The sequence below is a fragment of the Heptranchias perlo genome, chromosome 7 (assembly GCF_035084215.1).
Source record: "Heptranchias perlo isolate sHepPer1 chromosome 7, sHepPer1.hap1, whole genome shotgun sequence".
In the NCBI taxonomy this organism is placed as follows: domain Eukaryota; kingdom Metazoa; phylum Chordata; class Chondrichthyes; order Hexanchiformes; family Hexanchidae; genus Heptranchias; species Heptranchias perlo.
In genome coordinates, this window is record NC_090331.1 from 39,351,930 (window position 1) to 39,366,145 (window position 14,216).

Sequence of the window (14,216 nt, forward strand, 5' to 3'; positions counted from 1 at the left end):
ACGCTACCACAAGGGGTAGTTGAGGCAAATAGTATAGATGCATTTCGGGGAAGCTAGATAATCACATGGAGGAGAAAGGAATAGAGGAGTATCCTGATAGGGTCAGATGAAGTAGGGAGAGAGGAGGCTCGTGTGGAGCATAAATGCTGGTATAGACCAGTTGGGCTGAATGGCCTGATATTGTGCTGTAGTTTTGATGTAACTTGATGATCAATGGCCAAGGGAGCCCTTAAAGAGACGAGGAAAACATATAAATAAATTATATATAAAAATAATCCTTTTGTTCTAGCAATGGATCAGTTGTGGGCAAGGTTAAGGGTGACTTCCCAAAGATCATGTTACTGCAGCCAGTCTCTGTTGAGCCAAGTAACTTTCAAAGATCTTCTCAAATTTATTGTTTATACATAAAGTGGGGTATGGTTCCACATGTGGCAAAAACCCTCCAGTACCTCATCAAAGTGGCTATTCTTTGTGTGTGAGCTCAGACAGTGAACGTTGGCAGGCATTTCTGCAGCTAAGCCTAATCCTGTTACGTGCACAATTTTCAGCAGGTGATTTTTTTCTTTCCCCTTCCTTTGCCCAGGGCATCCCTGTTGCTACAAGCAGCTGAGAACCGATAACTTTACACAGACTGGAAATTAAACCTGGGACTTTTTGGCTCAATGCTACACCTGTTGCTCCCGTTAGCCACCAGCCCATCAAGGAGCTAGATAGTTGTTTCTGATCAGGTTTGCTTGTTACAGGCTATACTAATGCAAACCAGTTAGGAGCAAATTTTTATGTGGTAAAGATCTGTTTATGCTCATTATTAAAATTACATACAAGGGCCCTGAAATTCAGTGGAGTCTCTATCAGCCTTTGTCAGAATCCTGAGAGAAATAGCATAAATAGCCATTGACTCGGTTCCCTGGGGGTTTTGACAGTGTCCCAGCAGAGTAACAGTGGGAAATCAGTAGAATTTCAGGGCCAAGTAGTTTTGACTAGTGACTGGTTCTAACAGTTTTCTTCCTTAACCAAAAGTGGTATGCCTGGTAATCTGAGCCAGATAACCAACTGCTAACACTGCATTTTCCATCACATAGGGGGCACCATTTCACCACCTTTTATACTTGCATGCTGACTTCATTGTAAACAGATTCCCACTAAAAATCCTAATTTTCCAGAAAATTGGTTTGCAGAATATTGTTAGAAATGAGGACTGGGAAAAATTGGGGAATTTTGCAACCTTGCGAGATTTCCTACATTGAACCTGGTGCTAGGAGCTCACCAAAGATGGGGTGAGAAATTGCAAGAGTGATCAGACCTTAAAGGGCTGCAGCCAACATTTAAAGGATATGACCACTTAAAGGTAAGTGGCTACATATGGAAACGAACATTGTTTCAGTTTCCAAAGGCTGCAAACATATTAAATTTATTTTTCAGCCTTAACAAAGGCTGTTTTGGGTAAGAATAATTTGCCAAAACAAGGGATGCCAAAGAAATGTTGAGGCACAAAACTTTGTCTGTGCACTAGTGGTGGAGCAGCACAGCATTTGAACCCATTATAAAAAGAGAAAATGCTGGAAATACTCAGCAAGTCAGGCAGCATCTGTGGAGAAAGAAACAGAATTGGGGATGGTTGGAAGGGAGAGTCTTGGTGAATTGTAAGGAGATTTGGAATGGGAAAGAGACAGTTGAGGTAGCTTTTGGGGAAGTGATGGTTTGTTTGGTCTGCTGAAACCCCCAAAGAAATATTTCAGTATTCTCAACAAATATACATTCCATTGAGAAATAAATACTCCGCGGAAAGAGTGATTCACCCGTGGCTAACTAAAGAAGTTAAGGAGAGTATTAGATTGAAAGAAGAGGCCTATAATGTTGTCAAGAAGAGTAATAAGCCTGTGGATTGGGAGTGTTTTAGAAACCAACAAAAGACGACCAAAAAATTGATAAAAAGGGAGAAAATAGAATATGAAAGTAAACTAGCAAGAAATATAAAAATGGATTGTAAGAGCTTCTACAAGTATGTAAAAAGGAAGAGAGTAGTAAAAGTAAACGTTGCTCCCTTAGAGGCTGAGATAGGAGAAATTATAATGGGGAATCAGGAAATGACAGATGCGTTAAACAAATATTTTGTATCTGTCTTCACAGTAGAAGTCACAAAAAGCATACCAAAAATAATGGGGAATCAAGGGGTAACTGAGAGTGAGGAACTTAAAACAATTAATTCCACTAGAGAAAAAGTACTGGATAAACTAATGGGACGAAAAGCTGACAAATCCCCTGGACCTGATGGCCTACATCCAAGGGTTCTAAAAGAGGTGGCTACAGAGATAGTGGATGCATTGGTTATGATCTTCCAAAATTTTCTAGATTCTGGAACGGTCCCAGTGGATTGGAAGGTGGCAAATGTTACCCCGCTATTCAAGAAGGGAGGGAGAGAAAAAACAGGGAACTACAGGCCAGTTGGCCTGACATCAGTCGTCTGGAAAATGCTGGAATCCATTATTAAGGAAGCGGTAACCGGGCACTTAGAAAATCATAAAATGATTAGGCAGAGTCAACGTGGTTTTATGAAATGGAAATCGTGTTTGACAAATTTATTTGAGTTTTTTGAGGATGTAACTAGCAGGCTAGATAAAGGAGAACCAGTGGATGTAATATATTTGGATTTTCAAAAGGCACTCGATAAGTGCCACATAAAAGGTTGTTACACAAGGTAAGGGCTCATAGGGCTGAGGGTAATATATTAGCATGGATAGAGGATTGCTTAAATACAGAAAACAGAGTAGAGATAAACGGGTCATTCTCAGGTTGGCAGGCTGTAACTAGTGGGGTGCCGCAAGGATTGGTGCTTGGGCCTCAGCTATTTACAATCTATATTAATGATTTAGATGAAAGGACCAAGTATAACGTATCCAAGTTTGCTGACAATACAAAGCTTGGTGGGAAAGGAAGCTGTGAGGAGGACACAAAAAGTCTGCAAAGGGATATAGACAGGTTAATTGAGTGGGCAGGAAGGTGGGAGATGGAGTATAATGTTGGTAAACGTGAGGTTATTCATTTTGGTGGGAAGAACAGAAAAACAGAATATTTTTTAAATGGTGAGAAAGTATTACATTATTGGTGTTCAGAGAGACTTGGGTATCCTCGTACAAGTAACACAAAAAGTTAGTATGCAGGTACAGCAAGCAATTAGGAAGGCAAATAGCATGTTGGCCTTAATTGCAAGGGGGTTGGAGTACAAGAGTAAGGATGTGTTACTTCAATTGTACAGGGCTTTGGTGAGACCTCACCTGGAATACTGTGTGCAGTTTTGGTCTCCTTATCTAAGGAAGGATATACTTGCCTTAGAAGCGGTGAAACAAAGGTTCACTAGATTAATTGCTGTGATGAGAGGGTTGTCCTATGAAGAGAGGTTGAGTAGAATGAGCCTATACTCTGGAGTTTAGAAGAATGAGAGGTGATCTCATTGAAATAAATAAGATTCTGAGAGGGCTTGACAGGGAAGATGCTGAGAGGCTGTTTCTCCTGGCTAGACAATCTAGAACTAGGGAGCATAATCGCAGAATACGGGGTTGGCCATTCAAGACCGAGATGAGGAGGAAGTTCTTCACTCAGAGGGTTGTGAATCTTTGGAATTCTGTACCCCAGAGGGCTGTGGATGCTGAGTCATTGAATATATTCAAGGCCGAGATGGATGGGGGAATCAAGGGATATGGGGATCAGGCGGAAAAGTAGAGTTGAGGTCGAAGGTCAGCCATGATCTGATTGAATGGCGGAGCAGGTTCGAGGGGCCGTATGGCCTACCCCTGCTGCTATTTCTTATGTTCTAATGTAAGTTGTTTATCCTGTGTCTTTTTTAATCTAAATTTTAAAAATCAACTGCCAGCAAAAAAAAACTGTTTAATACTAACTATAATGCACTATTTTTCACATTAAAAAATCAAAAATTTCCAGGAAAGTATGCCCTGGACACTCACTTGTTGGCATGGGGGCAGCATTTGGAAGAACTGTGTACAGCTCTAAATTTGCTAATTACAACCCTATGTTCAGTAAGACTGAGTTTGACTTCCTTAACTGCTAATAGGCATTTTTTTGTATTACATTTTTAAAAAAAATTCTTACAGTAATAAATTATCTGCAACTGGAAGAAATACATTCTAAAGAAAAATAATGAAATATTAGGTATCAATCTTGCCTCTGAATCAGAAGATCATGAGTTCATGCCCCACTGCAGAAACTTGAGCACAATCTAGACTGACACTTCAATTCAGATGTAAGGAATCTTACAACACCTGGTTATTGTCCAACAGTTTTATTTGAAAATCACAAGCTTTCGGAGGCTTTCTCCTTCGTCAGGTGAGTGTGGGATTCCTTGAAGGTTACCGCATATATAGTCAGAGAACAATGCCTGGTGATTACAGATAATCTTTTATCCTTCAACCAACATCGCTAAAATAAATTATCTGGTCATTTATCTCATTGCTCTTTGTGGGACCTTGCTGTGTGTAATTTGTCTGCCACGTTTCCCCACATTGCAACTGAAAGTACTTCATTGGCTATAAAATGCATTAGGGTGCCCACCAATCATGAAAGGTGCTATATAAATGCAACTTCTTTCTTTCTAATAGATCGTAGTTCTCAATAAAATTAACCAAATCTTCCTTCCTTTTTAGATTTCAAAAATTGTATGGCGGTATTCATTGTAGAATCCAAACTGCTGCAAAATGCACCAAGTAAAGTGACAAAAACGTTCCTGCATTTTTAGGGCCATTTTAGAGTAGTTTTTTTTTGGAGTGGGGTGGTCAACATTTTTGCAGCTGCTGATCAGCTTTTAATGGTTTTCTAAATTGATCTGTATGACAGCAGTCACTTTTTGATGGATTAACAGACAACAAATATTCAGCAATTTTAGGTTCCAAATTAAGGTTCCACGTAAACATTTTGTGACAAATAAATACTCTTTTTTTTAAAAATGCAGTAATTCTTTTAATTAAACTTTCAAAAATGTACCAAAGTATAACATAAATTTGAAATTTTAATAAAAATTGCTAAAAAACCTCTTCTTTCGGAGCTCCATCGCCCAAAGAGCTTTCCTTAGGCCCATTGTAGATGAGTGAAAGGAACACATTGAACAATCCTACCCAAAGCTACACTTAATTTAAATCTATTATTGGGCCAGAATTTGCAGTTAAAATAACGGTGAGGCTAATGGTGCTCGCCATTATTTATGCGCAAATGGTACAACAACTTCAGGCGAGGGGCAGATGCGCGGTTAAACGCTGATATCCAAAAGTTGCTATCCAAGTTGTGCCACTCCGCCATTAACTTCACAAAAATGGCATCTCGCTTTCTGCCTCACCATTGAAATGCATTAAATGGCGTGAAGTTGCTATATTTGCACAATAGATACGAACCAAACTCGCCACAGAAAGCTAAGTCTTCAAATCTAAGTATCCTTTAACAATGTTATAAGTTTTAATTACTGCCAATGAACCTCTCTGGGACTGTAAATTAACTATTACAAGTGTGGAGCCTCATTCCTTCAGGTTTTAAATGTTGTTGGAGATTTTAAAAATGTTAAAATTTAAATTGAAACTTTTTGTTTATTTTTCCTTTCTGTCTTTTTTTTTCTCTCTCACTTAATCCAATCTTTCTTTCCCTCTCTTTATTTCTCTTTGTGTATCTGATTTGATATTGAATTCACCCACTCTAATTTACACTTCCTTCTCAGTCCTTGTGCTGTTTATGTCACAATCATTCAATCTGATTGGTTAAGGAGATACACAGTTGCTTGCCTTGTTCACTCAGGTCCCAGATGCCCTGTTTCCCTCACTGCGATGTTATCAGCTTGCACTTTCAGCAACTTGCCACGCAAAAAAATTAAAAAACCTAAACGTGCAAGGGCAAGTTTAACTAACGGCAGACACGAATAGATGAACTGGTTCAGCAAATTATGGCCCATTATATTTAGGTGAAGCCATCATCCATTTTTAGTGAGAACACTTTAGGCTGGACTAACTGGTCGGCTAGAAGATTGCCCGTGATGTAAGGGAGTTCTGTACAACTTGCTTCCAATCGATTTCATATTCCGCTCTGGCATCGCTAGCCACGATGTTTGGAAATTTTTTTCTAAAGAGCCCCATCTTTGACCACTTTAACTTCAAGATCTATGTACATTGAAGTTACCAGGTTAGAAGAAAGGTGAAAACTTGTTGCTGTCCATGTGTTGAAAAATGGTATGTTAAAGTTGGGTTTCTCCATGATATTATTCCACACAATTCAGAACGCTAGGCAAATAGTGTGTGAATGAATGCAATTTTTAGTTTCTTACGATAGGAAACTGCCTTGTAAAATTAAATTCTAACATTTGCTGTATCATCTGTTTTTTTTTTCCAGTTGGTCCTGAAAGCATATTAGCAGAGAGGCATTTTGTGATTATGATAACAACTATTCTGCTTACACTTCCATTATCCCTGTATCGCAACATTGCTAACTTAGGAAAGGTGACTATTATTTTCATTTTTATTAACTGTTGAGTGTTAAAGTTCACTGATTTTTTAATGTAAATAATCTATTCAGTGCTATAATTTGTATCTTAACCAGAAAGATACTCTACAGCCTTAATTTTAACTCCAACGGCTGAGGGGAAATCGCCTGCCCTCCACAGTGTGAGGCCTGGGAGATCTTAACCCGAAAATCTCCCGCCTGAACCTGGTGGGAAGTGCTAACTGGGTGGGAGCGGGATTTTGGGCAACAGGAGGCCACTGCCGGGGACACAAAGAAATGGCCTCAGGTAGTCAGGTAAATGGTTAGGAGGGGGGTCGGGAGGGCCGCATGGTCAGGGGAGAGGGAGAGAAGCCCGGGATAGGGGAGGTCCAAGGTTTCCTTGTGAGGCCCAGCTACTCCTCCTGGCCCACAAGTAAACAAAAACAATAAAATTAAAAATAACGTGCCTTTCTAGGCCTATTCTGACCCCGGATCCACTTGCCGTCAAGTTGGCCCGGCGGGTTACCCATGATAGCTTCTCCACACAGGCCTCGGGTTAAATTGCAGTCAGACCCCAATGATGTCATCGGAGCCCAATCTGGATATTTATAGAAGGATCCTGCTGCCTTCCAGCGGGTGTCCGGAGCAGGTTAAAATTACAACCTGTGGGAAAGCAGCGAGATCAGTGGGGGTAAGTCACTGCAGCCATTTTAACTGTCCACCCGCCCGGTTTTCGCCAGGTGGGCAGGGTTAAAATCAGCCCTTAGGTATGATAGATGAAAAAGTACTCCAGGTATTTTGATAACTGTGATTACAGAAAGAAGAATCTGTGAAAACCCCCAGTAAAATATCTCTTGTACTTTCCCTATAGCTTAATAGATATATAGTGAATAGCCAAGCCAAAAAACAAGGAAGGTACCAGGTTTGAATGTGGTCTGTGCTGACTAAATTCATCTTGGTCGAAGTGCTGATAGGAGCGCTACAGTTACTTAAAAATCCCTGGGTTTGGAGGGGCAAAATTCACAAGAGTTTCTCCCCCTTGTCACTATTCAGGACCTCTGCTGAAAGTGCATAAATGAGAACAGAATTGGGCTCACTTGTGATGTCTCCCATGATCAAATAAGTGCCTCTTTATTTGTCATTATAAAGCTAACATCTGGAGCAATATTTTGATGCAGTATTCCTCTTGAATAACCTACATTTAATTTAATTCAGTCTCCTTTTATAAATGTGTAGTGGTAACAAAGTTGTTAAATGGAATCAAATTATTGAATGAAAACACGCAGCCCTGAAAAAGCTGTAATAGCAGTCTTTGCATCATTAACATGGGGTTAAAGAAAGAATTAATCTGAAATTTTATTTTAACGTTGCATAGATTGGAAAATGTTAAGATTGGTTCTCAAAAGTAAAACTTCTGTGAATTTTTTGCAACATGTATTAGCCATTCTATGAAAGCCAGGAAATCCATTTACATCAAAGAACAGTTCAATTCGTAGAATCCTAGAATCGTTATGACACAGAAGGAGGCCGTTCGGCCCATCGAGCCCATGCCGGCTCTTTGTAAGAGCAATCCAGTTAGTCTCATTCCCCCGCTCTTTCCCCGTAGCCCTGCAATTTTTTTTCCCTTCAACTATTTATCCAGTTCCATTTTGAAAGCCACAATTGAATCTGCTTCCACCACTCTTTCAGGCAGCTTTTCCTCATGTCGCCTTTGTTTTTTTTGCCAATCACCTCAAATCTGTATCCTCTGGTTCTCAACCCTTCTGCCAATGGGAACAGTTTCTCTTTATATACTTTATATAAACCCTTAATGATTTTGAACACTTCTATCAAATCTCCTCTCAACCTTCTCTGCTCTAAGGAGAACAACCCCGGCTTCTCCAGTCTATCCACATAACTGAAGTCCCTCATCCCTGGAACCATTCCAGTAAATCTTTTCTGCACCCTGACCAAGACCTTCACATCCTTTCTAAAGTGCGGTGCCCAGAATTGGACACAATACTCCAGTTGTGGCCAAACCAATGTTTTATAAAGGATCATCATAACTTCCTTGCTTCTGTACTCTATGCCTCTATTTATAAAGCCCAGGATCCCGTATGCTTTTTTATCAACCTATACTGGCACCTTCAAAGATTTGTGCACATATACCCCCAGGTGTCTCTGTTCCTGCACCCCCTTTAGAATTGTACCATTTAGTTTATTTTGCCTCTCCTCATTCTTCCTGCCAAAATGTATCACTTCGCACTTCTCTGCATTAAATTTCATCTGCTATGTGTCCACCCATTCCACCAGCCTGTCTATGTCCTCTTGAAGTCTATTACTATCCTTCTCACTGTTTACAACACTTCCAAGATTTGTGTCATCTGCAAATTTTGAACTTGTGCCCTGTACACCCAAGTCCAAGTCATTAATAAATATCAAAAAAAGCAGTGGTCCTAGTACCAACCCCTGGGGAACACCACTCCAGTCCAAAAAACAACCATTTACCACTACTCTCTGTTTCCTGTCACTTAGCCAATTTCGTATCTGTGCTGCCACTGACCCTTTTATTCCATGGGCTTCAATTTTGCTGACAAGCCTATTATGTGTCACTTTATCAAACGCCTCTTGAAAGTCCATATACACAACATCAGCCACATTGCCCTCATCAACCCTCTGTGTTACCTCATCACAAAACTCAATCAAGTTAGTTAAACACGATTTGCCTTTAACAAATCCGTGCTGGCTTTCTTTTATTAATCCACACTTGTCCAAGTGACTATTAATTTTGTCCTGGATTATCGTTTCTAAAACTTCCCCACCACCAAGGTTAAACTGATTGGCCTGTAGTTACCAGTTTTATCCTTACACCCTTTTTTGAACAAGGGTGTAACATTTTCAATTCTCCAATCCTCTGGCACCACTCCCGTACCTAAGGAGGATTGGATGATTACGGCCAGTACCTCTGTAATTTCCACCCTTACTTCACTCAGCAATCTAGGATGCATCCCATCCGGACCGAGTAACTTATCTACTTTAAGTACAGCCAGCCTTTCTAATACCTCCTCTTTATCAATATTTAGCCCATCCAGTACCTCAACTGCCTCCCCTTTCCCTTGGTAAAGATAGATGCAAAGTACTCATTTAGTACCTCTGCCTCCTTTTTGGTCCCTAATCGGCCCCAACCCTCCTCTTACTACCCATTTACTATTTATATGCCAAAAGAAGACTTTTGGATTCCCTTTTATGTTGGCCACCAATCTATTCCCATACTCTCTCTTTGCCCCTCTTATATCCATTTTCACTTCTTTTCTGCACATGCTGTATTCAGCCTGGTTCTCGCTTGTATTATCAACCTGACATCTGTCATACACCCCTTCATTTTACTCTCTATCTCTTTCGTCATCCAGGGTGCTCTGGCTTTGGTTGCCCTACTTTTCCCCCTTGTAGGAATGTACCTAGACTGCACCCAAACCATCTCCTCTTTAAAGGCCGCCCACTGTTCGATTACAGTTTTGCCTGCCAATCTTTGATTCCAGTTTATCCCGGCCAGATCTGTTCTCAACCAACTGAAATTGGCCCTCCTCTAATTAAGTATTTTTACTCTAGCTTGCTCCTTGTCCTTTTCCATAACTAATCTAAACCTTATGATACAATGATTACTGTTTCCTAAATGTTCCCCCACTGATACGTGCTTCACTTGACCCACCTCATTCCCCAGAATCAGATTCAGCAATGCCTCCTTCCTCGTTGGGCTGGAAACATACTGATCAAGAAAGTTCTCCTGAACATACTTCAGAAATTCCCCCCCCTCTTTGCCCTTTACATTATTACTATATTCGGATAGTTGAAGTCCCTCATTGTCACTACTCTATAGTTCTCGTACCTCTCTGTAATTTCCCTGCAAATTGGCTCCTCTATATCCTTCCCACTATTTAGAGGCCTTTGGAATACACCTAGTAATGTAATGGCATCTCTACTGTTTCTTAACTCCAACCAAATAGATTTTGTCCTTGATCCCTCAAGGACATCCTCTCTCTCCAGCACTGCAATATTCTCCTCAATCAATACTGCCACCCACCTTTTTTTCCTTCCCTATCTTTCCTGAACACCTTGTATCCAGGAATATTTAGTACCCAATCCTGCCCTTTTTTGAGCCAGGTCTCTGTTATTGCCACTACATTATATTCCAATGTGGCTATATGCGCCTGCAGTTCACCAACCTTATTTACCACGGTTTGTGCGTTTACACACAAGCATTCTAACCCTATGTTAGACCTTCTCGTATTCTCTCTTAGTCTGATCCCACCTAAAACTGTACTATTTCTTACTCCAGTGCTATCTTTCTCTCCCAAACCATTGTGCACCTTGTTTCACCTTTCTAATGCTACATCCTGGTGCCCACACCCCTGCCAAATTAGTTTAAACCCTCCCCCATAGCACTAGAGAACCTCTCCACAAGTACATTGGTCCCAGCTCGTTTGAGGTGCAACCCGTCCGTCCAGAACTGGTCCCAAAGCCCCAACAATCTGAAGCCCTCCCTCCTGCACCATGTCTGTAGCTGCGCATTAACCTGCCTTATCTTCCTATTTCTGTACTCACTAGCTCGTGGCACTGGGAGCAATCCATTTAGTTCCTGCGCAGAGCTCGGTTGATAAATATGCGATGAGACATAACAGTTAAGAGTACATGTTCTACAGGAGTACAGATTGCAGACTGCTTTTTAACTTTCTCCCTAGCTCCTGAAACTCTCGTCGTAGGACCTCATCCCTTTTCTTTCCTATGTCGTTGGTACCCTCATGGACCACGACTTCTGGCTGTTCCCCTGCCTCCCACAGAATATTCTGCACCATCTTCGTGGTGTCCTTTACCAGGCACCATGCGGGACTCACATCGACGGTCACAGATACGCCTGTCTGTCCCCCTGACTATCGAATCCCCTATGACTACTGCATTTTTACACTTCACTGTACCCCCCGTGCAGTTCTTTGCCCCATGGTGCCATGCTCAGGACTCCATTCCTTGGAGGTGTCATCACCCTCACTGATATTCAATGCTGAATACTGATTTGAGAGTGGTACACACCCAAAAGATTCCTGCACTTCCTACCCTTTCAGATGGCCACCCATTTGCTATCCTGGAACATATGATCCAGGAAACCTTCAGTCTCCCTCATGCTCTGCAGTGACGCCAGCTGCCCCTCAGAAACTCTCAGCTTGAGCTCGGGCAACTGGAGGCATTTCCTGCACACGTGGCCCTCCAGGACACGTGAAGCGTCCTGAAGCTCCCACATGGCGCAAGAATTGCAGGCAATGGGCCTCAGCTGCCCGTCCATTATATTCAGAAACCTTTTTTCGAATCTCCCTTTAGATACTTGATTATTATTAATTTACTTACTGTTTACTTGCCCCGATTAACCTATCCTTTTATTTCGGTTCTCTCAGAGCTCCTTCTCTCCGTTCACTGTCCTTTCCCCCTCTTCACCTAATTCCCACTCTCACCAAATTCTTAAGTTCCCACTCGGTTCACAATCCACTCCATTCACAATGCGATCTGTGCTTCAGCTCTGTGCTTCAGCAAATAACCTTCTATTTTATACATCTTTTGAGAACAGCGGTTACAACTGCTCAATCACCTTCCAGCTCACAGTAATTCTTATACGATTTCAGCATAGTCAATCATAAGTGCTCACAGATTAAATCATACGTCAGAGTTTCTTCTAGCGCAGAAATACAATTTAATTGTGGTGAGACAGAGACTACACGCTTTGGGTTTGTACCCTTCATCAGAACTAAAAATAAGCAGATACCTAGGATCAGAAAGCACTGGGGGGGGAAATAGAGGAAGTGTCAGTGGAATGATTTAACAGATCATCTCAGTCAAGTGCAAGACATAAGCAATAAGAATAAACAACATTAAAGAAACAAAAGATGTGTGAATAGCAAAGGAGGTGGGTGACCAAAGGAAAATGGGAGAGATGGAAATCCGGGGTTCAGTTTTGAGATAAAAATAGAAGATGCTGGCAAAGTACAGTGGGTCTACCAAGTCCAAAAAGAGAAAGAACAGGTCAACTTAGAGGAAGCAGCAACTCCTGCCCCCCACTCCCACCACCCTCCCCATACCAGCACTGTGCTTTTGAAAGGTCTCTTCCCACTCAAAATGCTAACCTGTTCCCTTCCCCATACATTCAACAGACCGAACCCCACATCATCAGCAACTCCTATTGTAAAGGAATGTAAGGAATCTTACGACACCAGGTTATAGTTGGACTACAACCTGGTGTTGTAAGATTCCTTACATTTGTCCACCCCAGTCCATCACCGGCATCTCCACATTATTGTAAAGGAAATAGAGGACGTACCTAAAGTCGCAAGTTAATGATCAGTTTAAGACGAGAGGGCTGCAGGGTGCCTCGGAGAAAGATGTGTGATATTAATCCCCACTTTCAGGCGGGAACGGGGTGGTAGCGGGCTCAAAACTTATTGCCCTGATCCCGCTGTTGTTCCACCCACCAGTGGGCCTGACTAGCTCGGATCTATGGAGGAGCAGCCAGATTTCCTCCAACCACCCCAATCGGCAAGCTGCTCTGAATGTGTCGGCAGTTCGTTGCCAAATGGTAATGAGGCCTGACCATCAAAATGGTTTGGGCCTCCGACTTCTTTCATCAGGCGGGTGATGGGCTCACTTCACCTGCCTCCCACCTGACGAAAGAGATCGCATCAAAATTGGCCCCATTGTTCCTGAAGCTTCATTAGAACAGTTTAAAAGACCGAGGACAGAGAGATCAGAGTTGGAATAAGAACATAAGAACATAAGAAATAGGAGCAGGAGTAGGCCAATCGGCCCCTCAAGCCTGTTCCGCCATTCAATAAGATCATGGCTGATCTGATCCTAACCTCAAATCTAAATTCATGTCCAATTTCCTGCCTGCTCCCCGTAACCCCTAATTCCCTTTACTTCCAGGAAACTGTCTATTTCTGTTTTAGATTTATTTAATGATGTAGCTTCCACAGCTTCCTGGGGCAGCAAATTCCACAGACTTACTACCCTCTGAGTGAAGAAGTTTCTCCTCATCTCAGTTTTGAAAGAGCAGCCCCTTATTCTAAGATTATGCCCCCTAGTTCTAGTTTCACCCATCCTTGGGAACATCCTTACCACATCCACCCGATCAAGCCCCTTCACAATCTTATATGTTTCAATAAGATCGCCTCTCATTCTTCTGAACTCCAATGAGTAGAGTCCCAATCTACTCATCCTCTCCTCATATGTCCTCCCCCTCATCCCCAGGATTAACCGAGTGAACCTTCTTTGTACTGCCTCGAGAGCAAGTATGTCTTTTCTTAAGTATGGACACCAAAACTGTATGCAGTATTCCAGGTGCGGTCTCACCAATACCTTATATAACTGCAGCAATACCTCCCTGTTTTTATATTCTATCCCCCTAGCAATAAAAGCCAACATCACTTGCTGCACCTGCATACTAACTTTTTGATTTTCTTGCACCAGGACCCCCAGATCCCTTTGTACTGCAGTACTTTCCAGTTTCTCGCCATTAAGATAATAACTTGCTCTCTGATTTTTCCTGCCAAAGTGCATAACCTCACATTTTCCAATATTGTATTGCATCTGCCAAATCTCCGCCCACTCACCCAGCCTATCTATATCCCCTTGTAGGTTTTTTATGTCCTCCTCACTCTCTACTTTCCCTCCCATCTTTGTATCATCTGCAAACTTTGATATGTTACACTCGGTCCCCTCCTCCAAAT

At 41.8% G+C, this 14,216-nt stretch overlaps 1 protein-coding gene across 3 annotated transcripts in view; it reads left to right on the top strand.

The window, feature by feature from the left end:
- The window catches only part of slc38a11 (solute carrier family 38 member 11), an 87,329-nt gene that overhangs the window by 21,452 nt on the left and 51,661 nt on the right, over positions 1 to 14,216 (top strand). For all 3 annotated transcript variants that reach the window (XM_067986781.1, XM_067986783.1, XM_067986782.1), the window contains one exon: positions 6,382 to 6,488. In XM_067986781.1, coding sequence (XP_067842882.1) covers positions 6,382 to 6,488 — 107 coding nt within the window. The remainder of the gene's footprint in view (positions 1 to 6,381; positions 6,489 to 14,216) is intronic.